Source organism: Gavia stellata, chromosome 1, assembly GCF_030936135.1.
Source record: "Gavia stellata isolate bGavSte3 chromosome 1, bGavSte3.hap2, whole genome shotgun sequence".
In the NCBI taxonomy this organism is placed as follows: domain Eukaryota; kingdom Metazoa; phylum Chordata; class Aves; order Gaviiformes; family Gaviidae; genus Gavia; species Gavia stellata.
The window spans coordinates 27,330,082-27,347,419 of record NC_082594.1 but is presented as its reverse complement, the minus strand read 5'-3'; the positions used below and the strand labels follow the sequence as shown (position 1 = coordinate 27,347,419).

General features: G+C 41.1%; 1 protein-coding gene across 1 annotated transcript; it reads right to left on the bottom strand.

The window, feature by feature from the left end:
• Window positions 1-1,180: 1,180 nt before the first annotated feature.
• On the bottom strand, window positions 1,181-16,461 carry RFXAP (regulatory factor X associated protein). The gene is made up of 5 exons (XM_059826086.1): window positions 16,327-16,461; window positions 9,805-9,891; window positions 9,075-9,668; window positions 6,252-6,359; window positions 1,181-2,873 (listed from the first exon to the last, which is right to left on the bottom strand). The coding sequence occupies exons 1-5, from the start codon at window positions 16,459-16,461 to the stop codon at window positions 2,763-2,765; spliced, it is 1,035 nt and encodes a 344-aa protein (XP_059682069.1). The 3' UTR covers window positions 1,181-2,762.
• Between the last annotated feature and the right edge of the window lie 877 nt (window positions 16,462-17,338).

Genomic DNA, 17,338 nt, shown 5'->3' with positions numbered 1-17,338 from the left:
GAATCATACATAGATTTAATAGTGTCACTTCTGTCTGTGAACAATCTGCCCTCTCTCTTCCATCAGAATCAAGGCAAAACATCTGCACCATCCAGAAGAAAGTATTATTCACAGTTAGTGATATTCTGTAAAACAGTGTAGATCGCTGTATAAAGAATGCTACTAGGACTCTTGCCTCTCGAGAATGAAAAATCTCAGACATAGTTTCAGGAGCCCGAGAGATCAGGGCAGCTCAGAGTCCTCTGATCAGCCCCAGAATACTGCATCCCATGCCCTGTCATATCAAGAAAGATCTAACAACCGCTAATCGAGTGGACATTTTCACAAGCATTCCTCCTGGTGCATTTGATTTGAGGCATTCTGAAGTCAACGTATTTAGTCTGATGTTTGAACAATACACTTTTTAACACACTCCATTTTCTTTGGCTGGAATTATGCTATTGTAAAAGGGATTATTCACGTCTTGTGTTTTACTGTTAATAAAGATATTTCTGATTTAAAAGCTTTTTCCCTTGTTGTCCCCCATTTTTCTCTTTGAAAGAGATTGGCCTTGGAAAGCTGTAGGTCCCAGTCTCATCACCAGCAACGTTGGAAACCACAGCATTTAGAAAGCCTTTATTCATTCAAGTCAGTCTTAGGCAAGAGGAATCGTTGATTTCACTGAGTGAGTAATGGGATGAAGCAATACTTCCAGCCTGACATTAGTGGGAAGACAGACTTGCAGCTGTGCAGGTCTCAAACTGCTCAAGGAAAAAAAGAGAGATATAGTAAGAACGTACTGTTACAGAAGTCAGGTTTTAATCTTGCTAAAATTCAGATTTTGTTCTGCAATAACAGAAGCAAGGCAGTAGAAGACATAATGGTCTTGGAGCCACACACTGCTGGGCTCACACAACAGCTTGGGAACCCCATCCAACACTCTGCCCAAACAGGACAGCCCTGTTACCAGCACATGTCCTGACATCTGCACCAGCCTGTCAGGCACTGATACCACAGAGCACCAGAAATACAGGACAGGTGAGCTGCGCTGAACATCTCTTCAGCAGGTTTCATTTGTTTGAGGTAACCAACTCGTTCAGCACAGTCTTAAACACTCCCGGTGCCCCTTTTCTACCATGTGGGTTGGTTTGCTTTTTTAAAAAGTTTAATCAGATCTGTTCACCTAAATGCTTTCATAAGCTGACCATTTAAAACAAAAGCAAATGCTTTATTCTACAATTTCAGCCCATTACATTTTCACATATATTCTGACACACTGGAAAGAGTAATCTGATTTTACTTAAAGCTAAAATAACTTTCTATAACAAAAGCCTTGGAACACAAACGTTTTAATGCCACCTAGTCACAGCTAGGCATTTTAGTGTAGAAAAAAAACCCAACATACAAATTTAACAGAACAAAAGAGAACAGGCTTTGTTTTTGTTTTTTTAAAGAAAACCAAAGATTTTACTCAAACACTTATTGGTCCAGAACTGTTGATACAAAAGTTTTTCAATTTCATTTTTAAAGAACAACTTGCATAATGCTAAATACAGTAAATCCCTACTGAACAAATTCTATACATACACAAAGCACAGCATGTAAAAATCTGCAAGACTAACAAATACTTCTGAAGAGATACTATTCAGCGGATCAAACTGCTGCAATATCAAAGTAGTACTTTATTAAGCACCTACACCATTCAGATAACCTCTATTCGGAAATGTGGTTTAATACAAAACTTTGTTTTAAAAACAAAATGTGGGATTCAACACTTACATAATATAGTGTTTGGATTCTTAACCTAATCAATTGCAATTTCATCTGAATTGGCTGAAAACCTGAAAAGTCCAGCACTAGAGCTGATTAGGTATCAGCTGTCTTAATAGAAGAAAAAAGACTACGTAAAGGAAAAAAATGCACAATTACATTTTAGTTTTGGATGCATTTGCTATTATGAGTTAAAAGCTTTAAAATTTAATCACTTAAAAGTAAGTGATATTCTCATGTATAATTAAGTTACATTTTGTGTATAAGAAGTTGGTCCTTAAAAATAACTCCACGAAACAAGGTCCAACTCTCAGTTGCATACGTTCCACCTAATTGTTCTCTCTTTTGGCACTTTTAAACACAAATTCTTTTATGTGCTTTGCACAGACAATGAAGCATTTCAAACCAACTCAACTTGCAGATAATGAATATATAGCACGAGGATCACCTGATTTGCACTTTTCCGAGCCACTGGATCGACATCTTGATGGCATGTTATCTTTAGCCTTTAGTGCAAGATTCTACTGGACATAAGTTTCTCATATCCCTGAGCAATTGCTGTTAGGTCATGCCACTGGACTGGCTCAAATTCAGGACTTTATTTCACAACTTCCATAGAAAGTAACTGACTTCCTTCAATGATTGTCATCAAAGAGTGACTTGTTTAACAGTAAATCCTTACATAGAAAAATGGTAATTTAGTGGAAGACTTTGGTAGGAAAAGGGTGTACAGCTAAACATTACTAATATAAACAAACTTCTATTAAAAAATAAAACATTAAAATGAAGTTTTAAAAAGAATTAAAAAATAGACTCCTCCGGATTTGCTCACAAGTTTGCAGACACCCAAGCAGCTCAAAACCTTAAAAGTGCAAACAAGAAACAAGTAAAATACGTAACAGCAGCAACTTTAGTTCTCATTTAAACACTGAGATTCTTTATATTTATATAAAATACACATCCTACTTCTCCTTCAGCACCAGACTCATCTGCAGGTCATTGATCTGTTCTGATTACCCAGGTGCTCCTTGAAACTGTTGCTGCCTTTGTTCCAAAGCCTGCTGACTTAACAGTTGCTGCTGTTTCTGCAGAAACTGCACTACTTCTGGACTTCTGAGTAGGGACTGCAAGAAAGAGAAAGCCAACTTTGAAGAACTCACATATATTAAATAGTTACCATAGTGATTAGTTTTATATTATAATATTTTTCTATTAAATCACTTTGTGCATTACCCATTGTTGTGGTTTAACCCCAGTGGGCAACTAAGCATCACACAGCCTCTTGCTCATTCCCCCTCCCAGTGGGATGAAGCGCTGCCCAGCAATAACTAAGACACCGCTGTGTTATCAATGCTGTTTTCATCACAAACCCAAAACATAGCTCCATACAAGCTACTGTGAAGAAAATTAACTGTATCCCAGCCAAAACCAGTACACCCATATAAATGAGAGTTGAATTAAATGCTGAAGAATGACAAAACACGCTCACAGAAAACATCTAGAAACTGTTTCAGGACATCAGCAGGTAACCACAAGCAGCATTAATACACATCCTGAAAGCAGATTCAGAATGGAAGGAATATACAATATCGCAAAAAACAAAGATAGCAAACAGGATTGTTCTACTGACATATTGAAAACAACTGCTTTTCAATTGTGCTTCAGGTTTGAGCCAATTTCTAAATTTCCCATTGCAGATAGCTCAAAAATACTGTAATAAATAAATAAAATACTGTCATTCTACAGCAAAGCTTAGGTGCCTGTCAGAGTTCAAGCGCCTGTCATGCTCGTAGTCACAGGTAGTCCTGCGAGGAGCAGGGAGTTGGACTCAATGATCCTTATGGGTCCCTTCCAACTTGAGATACTCCGAGTCTATGTTCACTGATTGTTCAGTAATTTCTCAACATTTCAAATCAGCAGCCCATCCACAAGGAATGAGTTAAAAAAACCCCTCTGCCTTCTGTCAAAAGACAAAAGAATCTAAAACTATCTCCACCTGGCTCCTAGCCTGAACAGTTGCAGTCTGTGATCCAACTCTGCTTGTTCACTCTCATTCCTGCATGGTGCCAGCACAGGTGTCTGTAAGGTCAAATGGCACATCAGGTTGGGAATGGATCCTTCCAGAAATTAATGCAGGAAAAAGGTTATTTTTCAGCTGAATTAATTCCCTGGACTGCTTGCTCATTATACACTGTCACTTCACTGATGCAACCAAGGAGCTACTGTAACTCTGTAATCTAGCTTTATATTCAAAAGGACCAGCAACTTCCAGGGCAGGGTCTAGAACTTTATGCTATTAGGGGCAATTCTACAGAGATTATAATTGAAAACAACCATTCTGCATATAACTCACACCTACAGCAGCACTGAATAGGTCAGGTAAGTGAATCGGCCACTGAAAGAAGTTGCTAATAACAAACGGGCTCACTGAACAGATGTGCAGCCACCTTTTCCTTACTGTACATTAGCTTTATCCAGTCACTTCACTGCACAGGGTAGTCCTGCACTAAGTAGTTCTTTATCTATGACTGATTTATGACATTAAGGTGCTCCAGGCTCTTCATCCACAGCTTGCTGGTTCTCAGTCCCCTGCCTCTGCTTTCCACATCTTTATCCAGGGCAAGCTGCACATCCAGGCACACATGGGCCACCACAAAAGCCTCTCCTCACGGGGATTAACCACATGCAAGAAACTTATGAGCAAGCACAAAGGACTCGGCACTTTTGAGTGATAAACCTGCAGGCAGCTACCAATGACATGCAGTAACTTTCACATGCAGGAACATAAGATCTGGAACAGCCTTGGATGCAATAGGCTGTGAGAGATCTTTCTGGGTCACCACATATCCCTCAGGCCTTGTGTTGTGTAGACATGCACAAAACAAAGAAGAAATTCTAGAAGAAATAATGCTGAATTACAGAAATTGAGTCAGAGCAGAGAGAAAAGCAAGAACCAGATCAAGGAGAATCTGAATCTCACTTCACCGGAATACTGCAAGGAAACCTCAATTCTTGAAGAGCCTTGACATAACTCTGTGCAAAAGCTCTCAACATGTATTTAAAGAGCTTCTGGTTGCTATATTTCTAGAAAAAATGTTTCATTAATAAGATACCTTTAAAATTTAATTAAAAGCCACATGAATAGAAACATCCAGGAAAAGGGACAACAATTCAGTAAGCGGAGCATGAAGAATTCAAATTCACAGATAATGTGAAAAATAAACTCCATAGTTCATTACTTTTTTCTTGTAAAAACTGAACAGCTACAGATACCTCTGAGTTTGAGACATCATTAAATAGGTGCTATTACTGAGAAAGAATTCAAGAAAATAAATCTATATAGCTGTATACTTAAGACTGATTTGAAAAGTCTTTACAGAAACATCATATTTCTGAACAAGGACTACAGCACTTTATTGAGGACTGTTAAATTGCTTTGCATAGCTAACAGAAAGAACAGACAAACAGTTCTATTAGCTTTTGGAGAAAGGACATTGTAAAAACCAGTAACATAGAACAGTAAGTACTGAATTATTTCCCTTCATTGGGCTTAATTCTTTAAATATACTTACAAGAACAACGAAAGCATTTCAAAACTTACAACACATGCCATTCATACAGTCTACAAATATTACAAAGTCATACTGTTTGCTTACACAGTTTGCTTTATCAACAAATATTATGCAACACAAGTCTTATGAGGAGCGGCTGAGGGAACTGGGGTTGTTCAGCCTGGAAAAGAGGAGGCTGAGGGGAGACCTTATCGCCCTCCACAACTACCTGAAAGGGGGCTGCAGAGAGGTGGGTGTTGGTCTCTTCTCCCAAGTGACTAGTGATAGGACAAGAGGAAACGGCTTCAAGTTGCGCCAGAGGAGGTTTAGACTGGATTATTAGGAAAAATTTCTTTACTGAGAGAGTGGTGAGACATTGGAACAGACTGCCCAGGGAGGTGGTGGAGTCACCATCACTGGAGGTGTTCAAAAAACGTGTAGACGTGGCATTGCAGGACATGGTTTAGCGGGCATGGTGGTGTTTGGTTCATGGTTGGACTGGATGATCTTACAGGTCTTTTCCAACCTTAGTGATTCTGTGATTCTATGATAGGTCTACAATTTTTAAAACACACTACAGTAATTAAAGCTTACATCACACCTGAAGTCCATGCATTGTTCTATCTAAAGCTTTACAGAAAAGTTGGTTTAATAAGTTAAAAACGTCTCAGTTATACTATAAGCACTATTTACCCTGAAGAAATAACTACGTGTATTTAGTACTACCAAAATACTCAACTTCAGTTAATATGGCAGTAATCATTAAATTTAGTCATCTTAGTATTCTTCACGCAGAGGCCAACACACACATCTGCTCTACAGCATATTTCAAATTTGAAAATATGCACTCGTAGCGTACGACCATTAAACCGATTTTCATCTTTCACAAGGGTGACAGTTACACAGTCTTTATTTATTTGAGTTCAAAACCCCTAAGAAAACAAAACTTACCAGCCTCTTTTTATTCAATACTTGTTCTAAAAGAGTAGGTCTTGCTGGGCGATCTCCCATGGATCCTGTTCTCTGTTTTGTAACAGAAACTGAACCTTCAACACTATCCTGCACATGAAAGGAAATAAGAAAAACAGAGAAGTGAGACTATAAACCCTGATATAATGATATATTTACTTTTCACCACAGAAAGCCCCAAGAATAAAGAATGTTTGACACATTAATCCGCAGAGGAAAGTAACAGCACAAGAATGGAAATACATCTATTCAAGAATTGGCCAACTCTTTCCACATTATTTTGACTACTTCGTCAGTTACAGTGAAGCAAAGCAGCTGAGTTAGTTTTCTAAATTGCAAAACTAACCAGATTACTATGGCTAGTTAATGGCATGAATTCACTTGATTGCATTTCTTAAAAATGAAGTCATTCACAACAGCTCAATCTCCAGCTCGTGGAATTGAATGATATTTAACATTTTAAGTGGGTAGGAATGACAATACTACTTTCAATAGCAAAACATACTTCAGAATACTCTTACTAACTTGACAAAGCCACAGGCAAGAGAGAGTAAAATCTACATGTTTTTTTCTTTGTAAGTTTATTCTGTTCTTTGTACAATCACCAGCCATATGAATTAGATGGTCTTCTAAACAACGTGGCTCTACAATCTGCTGTAGAGAAAATATTCATGGTTTGGAAAATTTCAACCAATGTTGAATCCTACGTGTATTAAATTCACAACTTGCTGACACTTCCCTTTACCTCAAAGGGTTCAAGCAAGAACAACAACAACGAAGTATCCCAGTATCTTTCACTTCAATCCTGTCCACAGAATTGAAAAATGAAACTTCTAGTAGGAATCTAACTGACCCCGCAAGATGACAGTACCTTGCAGGGCCCTGATAGACACCACTGCAAAAAAAACCCCAACACACTAAGTTTAGCACTAAATACCCTGCTTTCTTCTGCAAGTTCAGGCTTTAATTTCATAATATTCAAAGCAACCTGCACTTGCAGAAACTTGGAGAAGCAAGCCTGCTCTCTTCAAACATGCAATAATCACTATTTCACATTACAGATCAAAAAGTCCTAACCCATCACTACGTGAAATGCAGCAATTTTACCTTTCTCCCCCACCGTCCCCTTTTCTGAACTAGCACAAGTATTCGTACAGACACATCATGAACTGAGCATGATGAATTATTAGGAAAGGAAGAGAGAAGAGGGGAAATCATAACAATATATCAATATAGAATTCACCCACATCTTGAATACTGCGTGCAGTTTCTGTTCTCTCATCTAAAAGAGAAGTAGCTACTAGAACTAGAGAAGGTTCACAGAATAGCAACAAGGATGATAGAAGTACACAACTTTTTACTTGGAAGCAAGCATGCTATGCCTTTTCACTGCAGGAAAGAAGTAACTTAGAGGCAAGCCTACCAAGTAAGTGTCACAAACTGAATAGGAGTTAGTTGTTCACTATTATCTTCTAATGTAAACACTAACCGGCAAATTAAGTTAACAGCAGCCAGGTTCAAAAACCAGGAAGAGATCATTCAAACCAGGTAGCAGACCTGAAGAAACTATCAGAATGTAACGGATGCTGAGAGTTCACGAGGATTCAACAAAAATCAAAAAAAGTACATGGAACAGACATCACTTAGAGTTACAAACTACATTGGAAACCCCATATCTGTCTCAGCAAGTCCTTTGAGCTGAAAGAGAAAGAAGCTAGGATAATATTTCCTATCAACATCACATACACTTGCCTTTTTCTTATGCTTCATGGCAGCTTTTACAGCTGGACAGAAAAGATATTCTTTGGTGCGACACCCAGTATGGTTACCATTATATTTATATGAAGAAAAACAGAAGAAGTAAAGTTTTTTGATGGTTAGTTTGCAGCTAGATCAGTTCCCAGTCACACAAATCCAAAGACAGCTGTGCTGACAAAAAACGGTTGCTTTTAGCAGGAGTGCAAGGTAAGATTTTTTTTCTTCTGGCAACCACTATTTTATATTTGTCCCTTCAAGCACAAACTAGCCAGCACCTTCAAAAATAAAACCACTTCCCTCTTCCTAGCTCATCTAAATACAAGATCTTAAATGCTAACTCAATACAAGCGATCATCAGAAACTGTTACCCTGGCTGACTCACCAACAGTAGGAAAAAAAACCCCCACCTATCTAAAAAGTTGAATGTCAGCATCAGTTCTCCCACTGACAATATTTCCCCATCTAAACAATACACATAAGTTTATGAAAGTAAGTATGAACTATTAATGGTCTAAATATTTAACTGCCATTTAATATTAAAAAAAAAACAAGTACCTTGAAAAACCTACACAACTGATTTTTCTATACAATATAATCTGGTAACAAACAGCCTTTGGTACTTTAAACCCCCACATTTTTGAACCAAGTGGGCAAGAAGGCTGACATCTCTCAGACCTATACTTTCATCTTTCCTCCTGTGAAATAAACACATGCTGCATAGCCACGCATCTTTCAGCATGAGTTTTTTTCTGGAATCTTTTGGTATAGCTGCAAGTTGCTACAATTTATATCAGAGAAGAAAAAAGAAACAGGGTTTGCTCTTGCACCAGAGGAAGAGCGAACTCTAGCATGTCCTTCGCTGCCGGTACCGGTGATTTCCTCCCCTTCCTCTGGGCAGAAAGGTCCCGTTCTGTCTGACAGAAACCTATTCTCCAGGGAAGCCCCTGCCCCCCGGGGACCACACGGCAGCCGGGCTGCCCACCGACTCCACCACCCGAGGAGGCCCCAGCGGAGGCCCACACCACCACCCGCCCCCCGGTGCCTCACCTCGGCGCGCGGGCCGCCCCCCGCGGCCGCCGTCCCGCCGCCCCCCAGGGCCTGGTCGCTCTTCTTGCGCTTGTACTTGTCCTTGTAAATCTTGTTGCGGTGGCGCTTGCACATCCAGGGCTTGCGCTGCTTCACCACCTGCGTGGTGGTCTCGCTGCAGCCCTGGTAGGTGCAGCTCTTGCAGCCGCCGCCCGCCGCCGCTTCGCCGCTCGAAGTCGCAGCCGGCGCCACCGCCGCCGCCTCATCCTCCTCCAGCTCCTCCGGGCTGGCCGTGCTCTCGCCGCCCGCCGTCTCGGCCTCCTCCCCCGCCTCGGCCTCACCGTCGCCGGGGCCCCCCACTTCGTAAAATAACATGAGGCCGCCGCCGCTACCTGGGGGCGGCAGCGGCGGGTCGGCGCCCGGGAGCGGCAGCACCCCCCCCGCCGCCCCAGCCACCACCGCCTCCTCGCCGCCGCACGGCTGCATCACGAGCAGCGCCAGCTGCGGCGGCGAGGAGGAGGAGGCAGATGAGGAGGCGGAGGAGGAGGGAGCGGCGGCGGGGCTGGCCCGCAGGGCGCCGCTAACCGAGCCGGCCGCGCCCGCGACCCCCGCTGCCTCTCAGCCCGCGTTCCCCCCCCCCGCGTCCCCCCTAGTGCGCAGACGCCGTCACGACGCGCTCACCGCGCATGTGCTCGCGGGCGGCGCACGCGCCCTGGCGGCCGGCCGGAGGAAAGACCTGGCGCCATCTTACCCGTCGCAAGGCGGGGAGAGCGTGCATGCGCGGGCTCAGCGTGCCCAAGTGCGAGGCGCGGGAGGCGGGGTCACGTGCCTGGCGGTGCTGAGGGGGAGGGGAAGAAGGGGAAGGGGAAGAAGGGGAAGAAGGGGAAGGGGAAGGGGAAGAAGGGGAAGGGGAAGGGGAAGGGCCCGGGCCCCTTTAGTGGTGGCGCAGCCTCCTGAGCAGGTCTGTGGGTCTTTGCCTTGAGGCTGCGGCAGCACTACCAGCATGAAACCTTCATCTCTTCCCAAGTGTGAAGAACCCCCTTGTGGTCATGTCACAGTCACCGTTGCGGTTCGGCCCTGTTCAGCCCAGTGTCCAGCTATGGTCCTATGTAATGTGCACATGGGACCTAAAGTGTCCTTCCACTGATCTTCACAGGTGCCATCCCTGGCCTGTGCTTGTGCCCTCGCTCTCCAGCCACTGCCGTCTGGAGAGTGGGGACACGGGGGTGCAGTTTGGCTTCCTCTCGACTTAGCCTTTTTATGACCTCCAGACCACTGTTGCTTTTTAGCTTTCAGCTCGCTGCTCCTTGCCCTTTCTTTCCTTCATTTGGGTATCGATTCTTTCCTTGGCTCACTTCTACATGGCTCTTTGGATGCTTTTTCCCTATTACAAGCCTCATCTGAGCAGCTAAGACCATCTCCACCCAATTTGTGCCATTATGAATAGATTATTCCTAAGTAAACATCTTTATTCTGCAATGTAAATGAATACTGTATCCATAATCTAAGCCATTTTTCACTCCTCAATTCAGGCCTTTTTTTTGCAACGGTCTTACATTTTATTCCAAGAATAAATGCAACTATCGTGCCTACCTTCAGTTTTCCTTCTACTTCCTCCTTCTCTGTCACAGGCACTAGATTTTCCTCACTCCTGCAGAGAAGTCCCACTGACTTCCATCTCCTTGATCACCTGCTGTTTGCCCCCTTCATTTTTCTTACCTCCTCACTCTCCGTGGGTTCTTGCCTTCCTCATTGCACGCATCGGTTCATCCCATATTAAAGAAATGGTGCTGACCCCATTTGTTCTCTGGCAATTACAGCTCCCTCTTCCTGTCATTAATGATTATGCTGTTTACAGTTCTAGCCATTTGGTTTTACCCTTGACCATGTCATAATACAGTTCTCCCTCTTTTGTCAAAATAGCTAATGACGTGATATAGTCCTAGACAAATCACAGTGAACTGAGTAACTCTGACCTCATCATCTTTGACCCACCAGTCACCCTTAACATGGGCGAGGTGACTCCCAGCTCTACTGTTTAAACTGGAATTACAGACTATTTCTTTCTTGTCAGTGGAGACTTACTTTCCCCACGTGTGCCTCAGTGACTTTTTATCTCTGCTACAGCCATGCTGGGGTGACTTACAAGACCCTTTCTTTAGGAGTCAGCCTTGTATCTGTGCCAGTAGTGAAACATGTAAAAATTACCTGTAGCCTTGTTGTCCTCCTGCCTCTTACATCTTTAGATGTGAGCTTGAGGCAGAGATTGTCAGTAAATGTTTGGATTTTTTTCACATTATAGTTTCATTGAAATAATTTTAGTTTATTTCGTCTGCTTTAAATGCATCTTGAAAAAATGCCTACTTACAATTCTAAGTGCCCCTGATATTAATATTAATTAAAATAAAATAAAAAGTAATAATGAATCAAAAGCAATAGCATTTTTCTCCAGCTGTGCTCCCTGCATGTATCCACACTAAAACTACTTTAAATGCAAATAAGAATTGGGAAGCTGATACCCTTTAAACCCCAGGAAGAAGAGTTGCTTGTGCCCTTCCCCAACACTTCTCTGAAACCCCACTGAGACAGCTAGGTTTGGCATGGGCCAGTCAGACCAGTAGATTGAAGCAGTTCGAGGCTAAATGAGAAAATTATTTTCGGAGTGAAGGTTTCCAAGCAAATGCTTTGCTGAAAACTCCCTCTCTTTTTGAAGCAGTTGGATTCTACCTCTGACACCCTGGTAACACATGGGGATCTCATTGGAGAGTGTGCCTGGAAGCATACTTCAGCTCCTTAGTTCTCATTTTCCTCGTCTGAGGGAAAAAGAACAACAACCCCCCCCCGAAAACTAACAATAACTTACAAAGATATTGAGGGGATTAATTAATTAGCAAATCGATTTGGTATTTAATGAGCCTATTACTGGACTGCAATGTGAAGTATTATCCGATTCTTTTTACCCCAGAACCTTATCATCTGCTTGCTTGAGGGCATAGAAGCATAAACAGGAATTAAATTAGTGACAGCTGGCAATGAAGCCCTTCTTAAAAAACTGCCATTGATGCTTTTTTTTCTGCCTGGTTTGCTCAGAAAAGAGAAACATTGTGATGGAAAAGAAATCAAGCGAAGTATTAGTTTCCTTGGGCTGCACCTCTGGCAATCCAGCTCTTGGGGAAGGAAGGTCATGTTTGGAAAATTTTGTCACTACTCTGTACATCATTGCCATCCATCCAGGAGCAACTGCATCATGTTTTTCCTTCCCAGGTGCAATTAAGAGAAGATGCCAAATGTGATTATTGAAATCTAGTAAGTTCATTTGTCCTTAGGCTGGCAGCTTGTTGTTTAAATAGATTCTGCAATTTTCTGCTGTCTCCTTAATTTGTGTTTCTGAAATAGTTCATTTTAATTTTCTAGATTTCTGTGCCAGTTCTTAATATCCAGTTCTTAGTTGTCTCGGGAAACGACATAAGGATAAGATTCAGGAAGGTAATCATTGTTGGAGAGGCTGATCTGTCCTACTTACAGACCGAGATAGTACTAATGATTATAGCTGCAGTAATATTTTCAAATTAATTCAGCATTTTCTTATGAGTGATGATATGAACTCTGTTCACTCAATATCTATCTGCCTGTTTGTCTATCTAGCTAACTATCTTTCTTTTACACAGAAGTGCATTTGCCTTTATCGTGTGTTTTAAGAGCACAGGCCATACTAAGAATTTCTGTGAGCAGTGCGACTATGAAATTCATACATCCAGTGTTGTGATATCCCTACAAAGAAAACATAATCTAAATGCAAATTATCTTGTAACCTTATGGCTCTGTTATAAAATGAAAATGTGGAGTCAAAGAGAGCATTTGGGTTTTAAAACAGCTATGAAAGTTACTTGAAAGATACAAGGGAACAAAGACTGCTGGAGGAAGTTGAGAACTAATAATTTTTAAAGCACATCTCTTTATGAACACATCATTTGATGAGGGAATCAAAATATGAGTTTATAGTTAAGAGAGATTTTTCTACTTTATTGTACCTCTTACTGCTTAGCAATCTCCCCATTTATTCCTCCTATCTGCTCTTGGCGTTCAAGTCAAATTGCACAGTGATACAGTCATGGAAAGGTTCAAAAGCTCAGCAGCCTCAAAACAGATCTCCCCTCAAAGGAAGGCAAAGTGCAGAGTGATCAATATGCTCACTGATACAAATTTCCAGGTGACAAGGAGTGCTGAAGTCTTACCACGAATAGCAAAACAAATGACTTTAAGCTACTGTAGTCAGTTTGTTAAAACTTGGTTTTCAGATAAGTGTACAAAAGTTAAGTTTGATGCCGATTTTATCAAATCTTATAAACATCCCTTTTTACACTATTCAAATATTTCTGTTTCCCAACAATACTAGGAAGTCAGAAACTTGTTAGGCTTTATGAATTACAGATGAATTTATTTTTGCAAATCATGGAAATAAAAAACTCTAAATAAATAGAAGTTTGGTTTGCATTATGGATATGTGTTCTGGTTTTAGTATATCTATCACATAAAATGGCCGTCAGAAATGGGTTTCTTTCTCCAGGCCCTTCTCATTTTGTGTGGTTACCTTTGTCCCATGACAACAGATAAATTAAATAGGTCTGCTGAAAGTAACTCTCCCCTTTCTTTTATTTACATTGAATTAGACATAAATTAAACAGCTTATAAATAAAAATAGCATCTACAGTATAATAAAAACAATCGCAAATAGAGTTGAATAAAATTGTGCAGGACAGGAGTTAGAATATGCCTTGAACCTCACATTGGACATTTATTAGCCCCTGTGATCTCAACAGCTTTAATTACTTGAACACTTCTAAATCTCAGAACAGTGGTTTTTTGATGCTCTTTTCAATTGCTGAAGTAGACCTTATCTGGAGCCCGTTTTATTAGTCTAGGTGATTTCCATTCACAGAGAATGGATGGATGGTTATTGCTTTTAGCACCTGAGCAGGATCAGTGTCATTCTGGATATTATTCCCCCATGCAGGGCGAGCATCCTTGAATGTGTCCTGAGATGTCCCCTATTCTGTGTGAGTCATGATATATGTCTTTATGGTTCTGAACAGTTATCACCTTGGCAGAGGTCAGTATCTGCTAATTCTAGTTACTACTGTTTCACAGATTGATTCCTTCTCAGTCTAAATCATTCGATTCAGGCCTACTTTAAAATAACATGCCAGAAGATCTCTCTCCTTATAACCAAGAAAGCGTGAATAACAGAGGAGAAAATAGCTTACCGTAACAAAAGTGGGCACAGTCACTCTGCTTAATGAAGCAGTAAACATAAATAATGGGATAAATTTACAAAAGAAAAAAAATTACCTCAGTTTTAGACTATGAAATATTCTCTTTCAGTAGAAATAGGGAGAGCCTCGCTTATTAAGAAAGTTAAAACTAGATGGAAGCAAAGCTCTAGATAAGGGAAGCAATCCTCTGTTGGCAGGAAAATATGTCAGATTAGCTGCTCCATCCATTGCTAACACCTGTGATTGCCAAACACAAGCAACGCATACCTGTATCTGAACGTCAGTATCTTTTCCTTCCTTTCTTATAACAATTGGTAACGTTGCTCACATTTTTTGACCTTAGTGCTGACAGTCTTTCATGTTCTAAGGGAGCCATGCCTTGGGATCACTCTTACCATACAGTTACTCACACAGACTGTGTTCTGAGTAGTCTTTTCTCACTTTAATCAAGCAGTGAAGTATTTCCTCTATAGTTCTCATAAGTAGGTTTTACATGTCTTTTCAAGCAAAAGTTGGAAGATTGACTTCTGGCATAGTTATCTGGACAGCAAGATTTATATTTTCTATTTTTGGCTCAATGCCACACATTTCTCACATTAAGTTATCAAAAGCGTCTAGTTTTTCTGTAAGATGTATTTGAGACTTGAGAGTCCCCTTCATGGATGAGGATGGCTCTAACCCCTTAACAGGAATTTCTTTCTTGAGCTGGAGCTATTTTTGCACACTTTTCTATCACTTTGTTGAAACTGTGAAACAGCAACTTTGCCAATTCTTCTACCCAGTCACAGAGGTTTTTCTGATTTGATTTTCAATATGAAGTTGGGGATTTTTGCTTTGATTTGTTCTGTTTAAGCCACCATTCTTTAAAAAGTAAGAGAATCACAATCCCTTTGTCTTTTTCGTACTGCAGCGATGGAGAGAGCACCCATTCTGGAGAAAGGGAAAGACAGAGGCGTAGAAAGTTCCTGACACTGGGAAGTCAAAATGCCCTGGTTTATGAAGTGGCATGTTAAGAACTATCAGTGAATACGATTTGTAGGGTCCTCATTTACATGCTTTGCTAGCCCACTCTTCTCCTTTACAGAAAATCAGGGAAAAAGCAGTCAAATTCATGGCTTTTAAGTCTTTTGTTGTATTCTGCTCAATAACTTATTCCTGTTCTCTTTGGAATTCTTGGCAAACATAGGTACAAAGGGAGTTCATTTATAGAGACTTCAGTATGATCAGATTCAGACTATCAGAGAACAAAAGGGACTCATTTTTGCAGGAGAGAGGGGAAGGAATTAGCACTCTGAAGGACTGAAGCATGGCTTGATCCTCAGCAAATAATGAATCTGTGCCTAAAAAGCTATTTCTTCTCTCCTTTCTGGGACTGATGTTACAAGACTTGTATACTTAGGAACAGGAATAACATTCTAGGCAAGTATGCTGTCTTTGTACTGTGTGCATACAGCTATTCCCAGCCTTTCATCTTGACAACCAAGAACATGATTAATTTGGACCTGAATGCCTGCCCACAAGCATCCAGTATTAACAGCCTGTTGGAAAGTCCTTGGGGACGTACCTGTTTTCAGAGCCATTATATTAAAGCTGGCTGTTTAAACAGTTTAATTCTGGAGGAGTTAGGGCCCAGACTTCCAACCGGATCAAGTCTGTTCCAAATACAGGAACCTGAGACCAGCCCTCAGAGAGCTCAGAAGGGAGTCATTAATGGGCCATCAGAGCACTGCTTAGTCATTTGCTTATATCTCTTAATTCTGATTGCCTTTATCCTTCTTCTCTTTCAGAGATCCAGGGCCAGCTCCTTGGTTAGTTACTAGATGCCCTGGGACCGCTACTTCACATGAAACATTTTTCTCAAACATTGAGTTTATTGGTCCTGTCATGCAACCTCACCTCAAGCACTCATATTGATTTACAGTCTTTTTACTGCATTGGCATTGCAGCTACATACACCTGATGCAAGGATTTCTGGAGGCATATTGCAGACTTTGTTGTACTTCAGCATCAAAAGCCATCTCTAGGCGAAAGAGCTCCATGTATTTTTTCAGAAGCTTTTTGCGAACCCAGAAGTCCCTGTAGCCTGCCAACCTATTTGGCTGAGGCACATCTGTTTCTGCATAATTCTTATCCATTCCAGCCAGAAGGATAAACGTTGTGATTCATGAGCTGAACTTCTCCCAGTTGGAATCAATGGCTTGTACGATTCAGCAGACACTGAGACTCTGTCCAGGTTCTGGTTATTATTTTAGAAGCAGCTATTGGCATACAGAAACTAGAAGTTAATTTAGTCACTGTAGACTTAATGGGTATGCTGAATAATGCTACTGGTTGCATATTCCAATACAGGAGAATTAGTGAAGATTATGTTGCATTGTACATTGGAGATGATCAGCTTCAGATCCAGAATTTTCCCAAGAAGAAGCAGATATTCATGGAGCTTTGTGAAGGACTTACCGTGTTAATTCAAGTCATAGCACTCAGAGGAGACCACCTCGTTAAAGAAGCAGAGCACAATGTTTTCCCATGAACAATGCCACCCCACCTGCTGCAGATTTTCAGTAACTCTGTTCAGCACAGGAAAGTCAAACTCTTTGGACTGCAGTGGTGGAGTGTTGTGTAATGTTTTTTATGAGTGGACGAGAGGTAATAAACATTATGAATGAAACGGAGTAAGTGACTTGCAGAAAAGTAGGATTCCTCAGTTCCCAAGGGCCATAGGTACTGTGCTAGAGGAGAAAATGAGTTGTTGAGTCTGCAAGTTTGAGACTCCCTTTCAAGGTAGAGGGATTAATGGATAACTATATGGGAAACATGGGAAAAGTACTGAGGGGTCTTGGCATATTAAATGTTGAGAGAAGTAAGGACAAGTCCTTCCTAAGGGCTTTGTGTATGTAATTATGAAGTTTATTTCATGTTCTAAATAGATGGCATCTTGTAGGCTTAATGAATTGTTGGCTTCAACATTGTTTTTTGTACTGTTGTGCAAACAGTCTCATAGTGGTCTGTGTC

Excerpts from the sequence above, each read along its gene's own strand:
- RFXAP (XM_059826086.1), bottom strand. The coding sequence starts at position 16,461 with ATGGATAAGAATTATGCAGAAACAGATGTGCCTCAGCCAAATAGGTTG. Across the intron at positions 9,892-16,326 it reads AGATGGCTTTTGATGCTGAA|CACCGCCAGGCACGTGACCC; the intron begins GTACAACAAAGT and ends CCTCCCCCTCAG. Across the intron at positions 6,360-9,074 it reads GGGGCGGCCCGCGCGCCGAG|GATAGTGTTGAAGGTTCAGT; the intron begins GTGAGGCACCGG and ends TTTCATGTGCAG.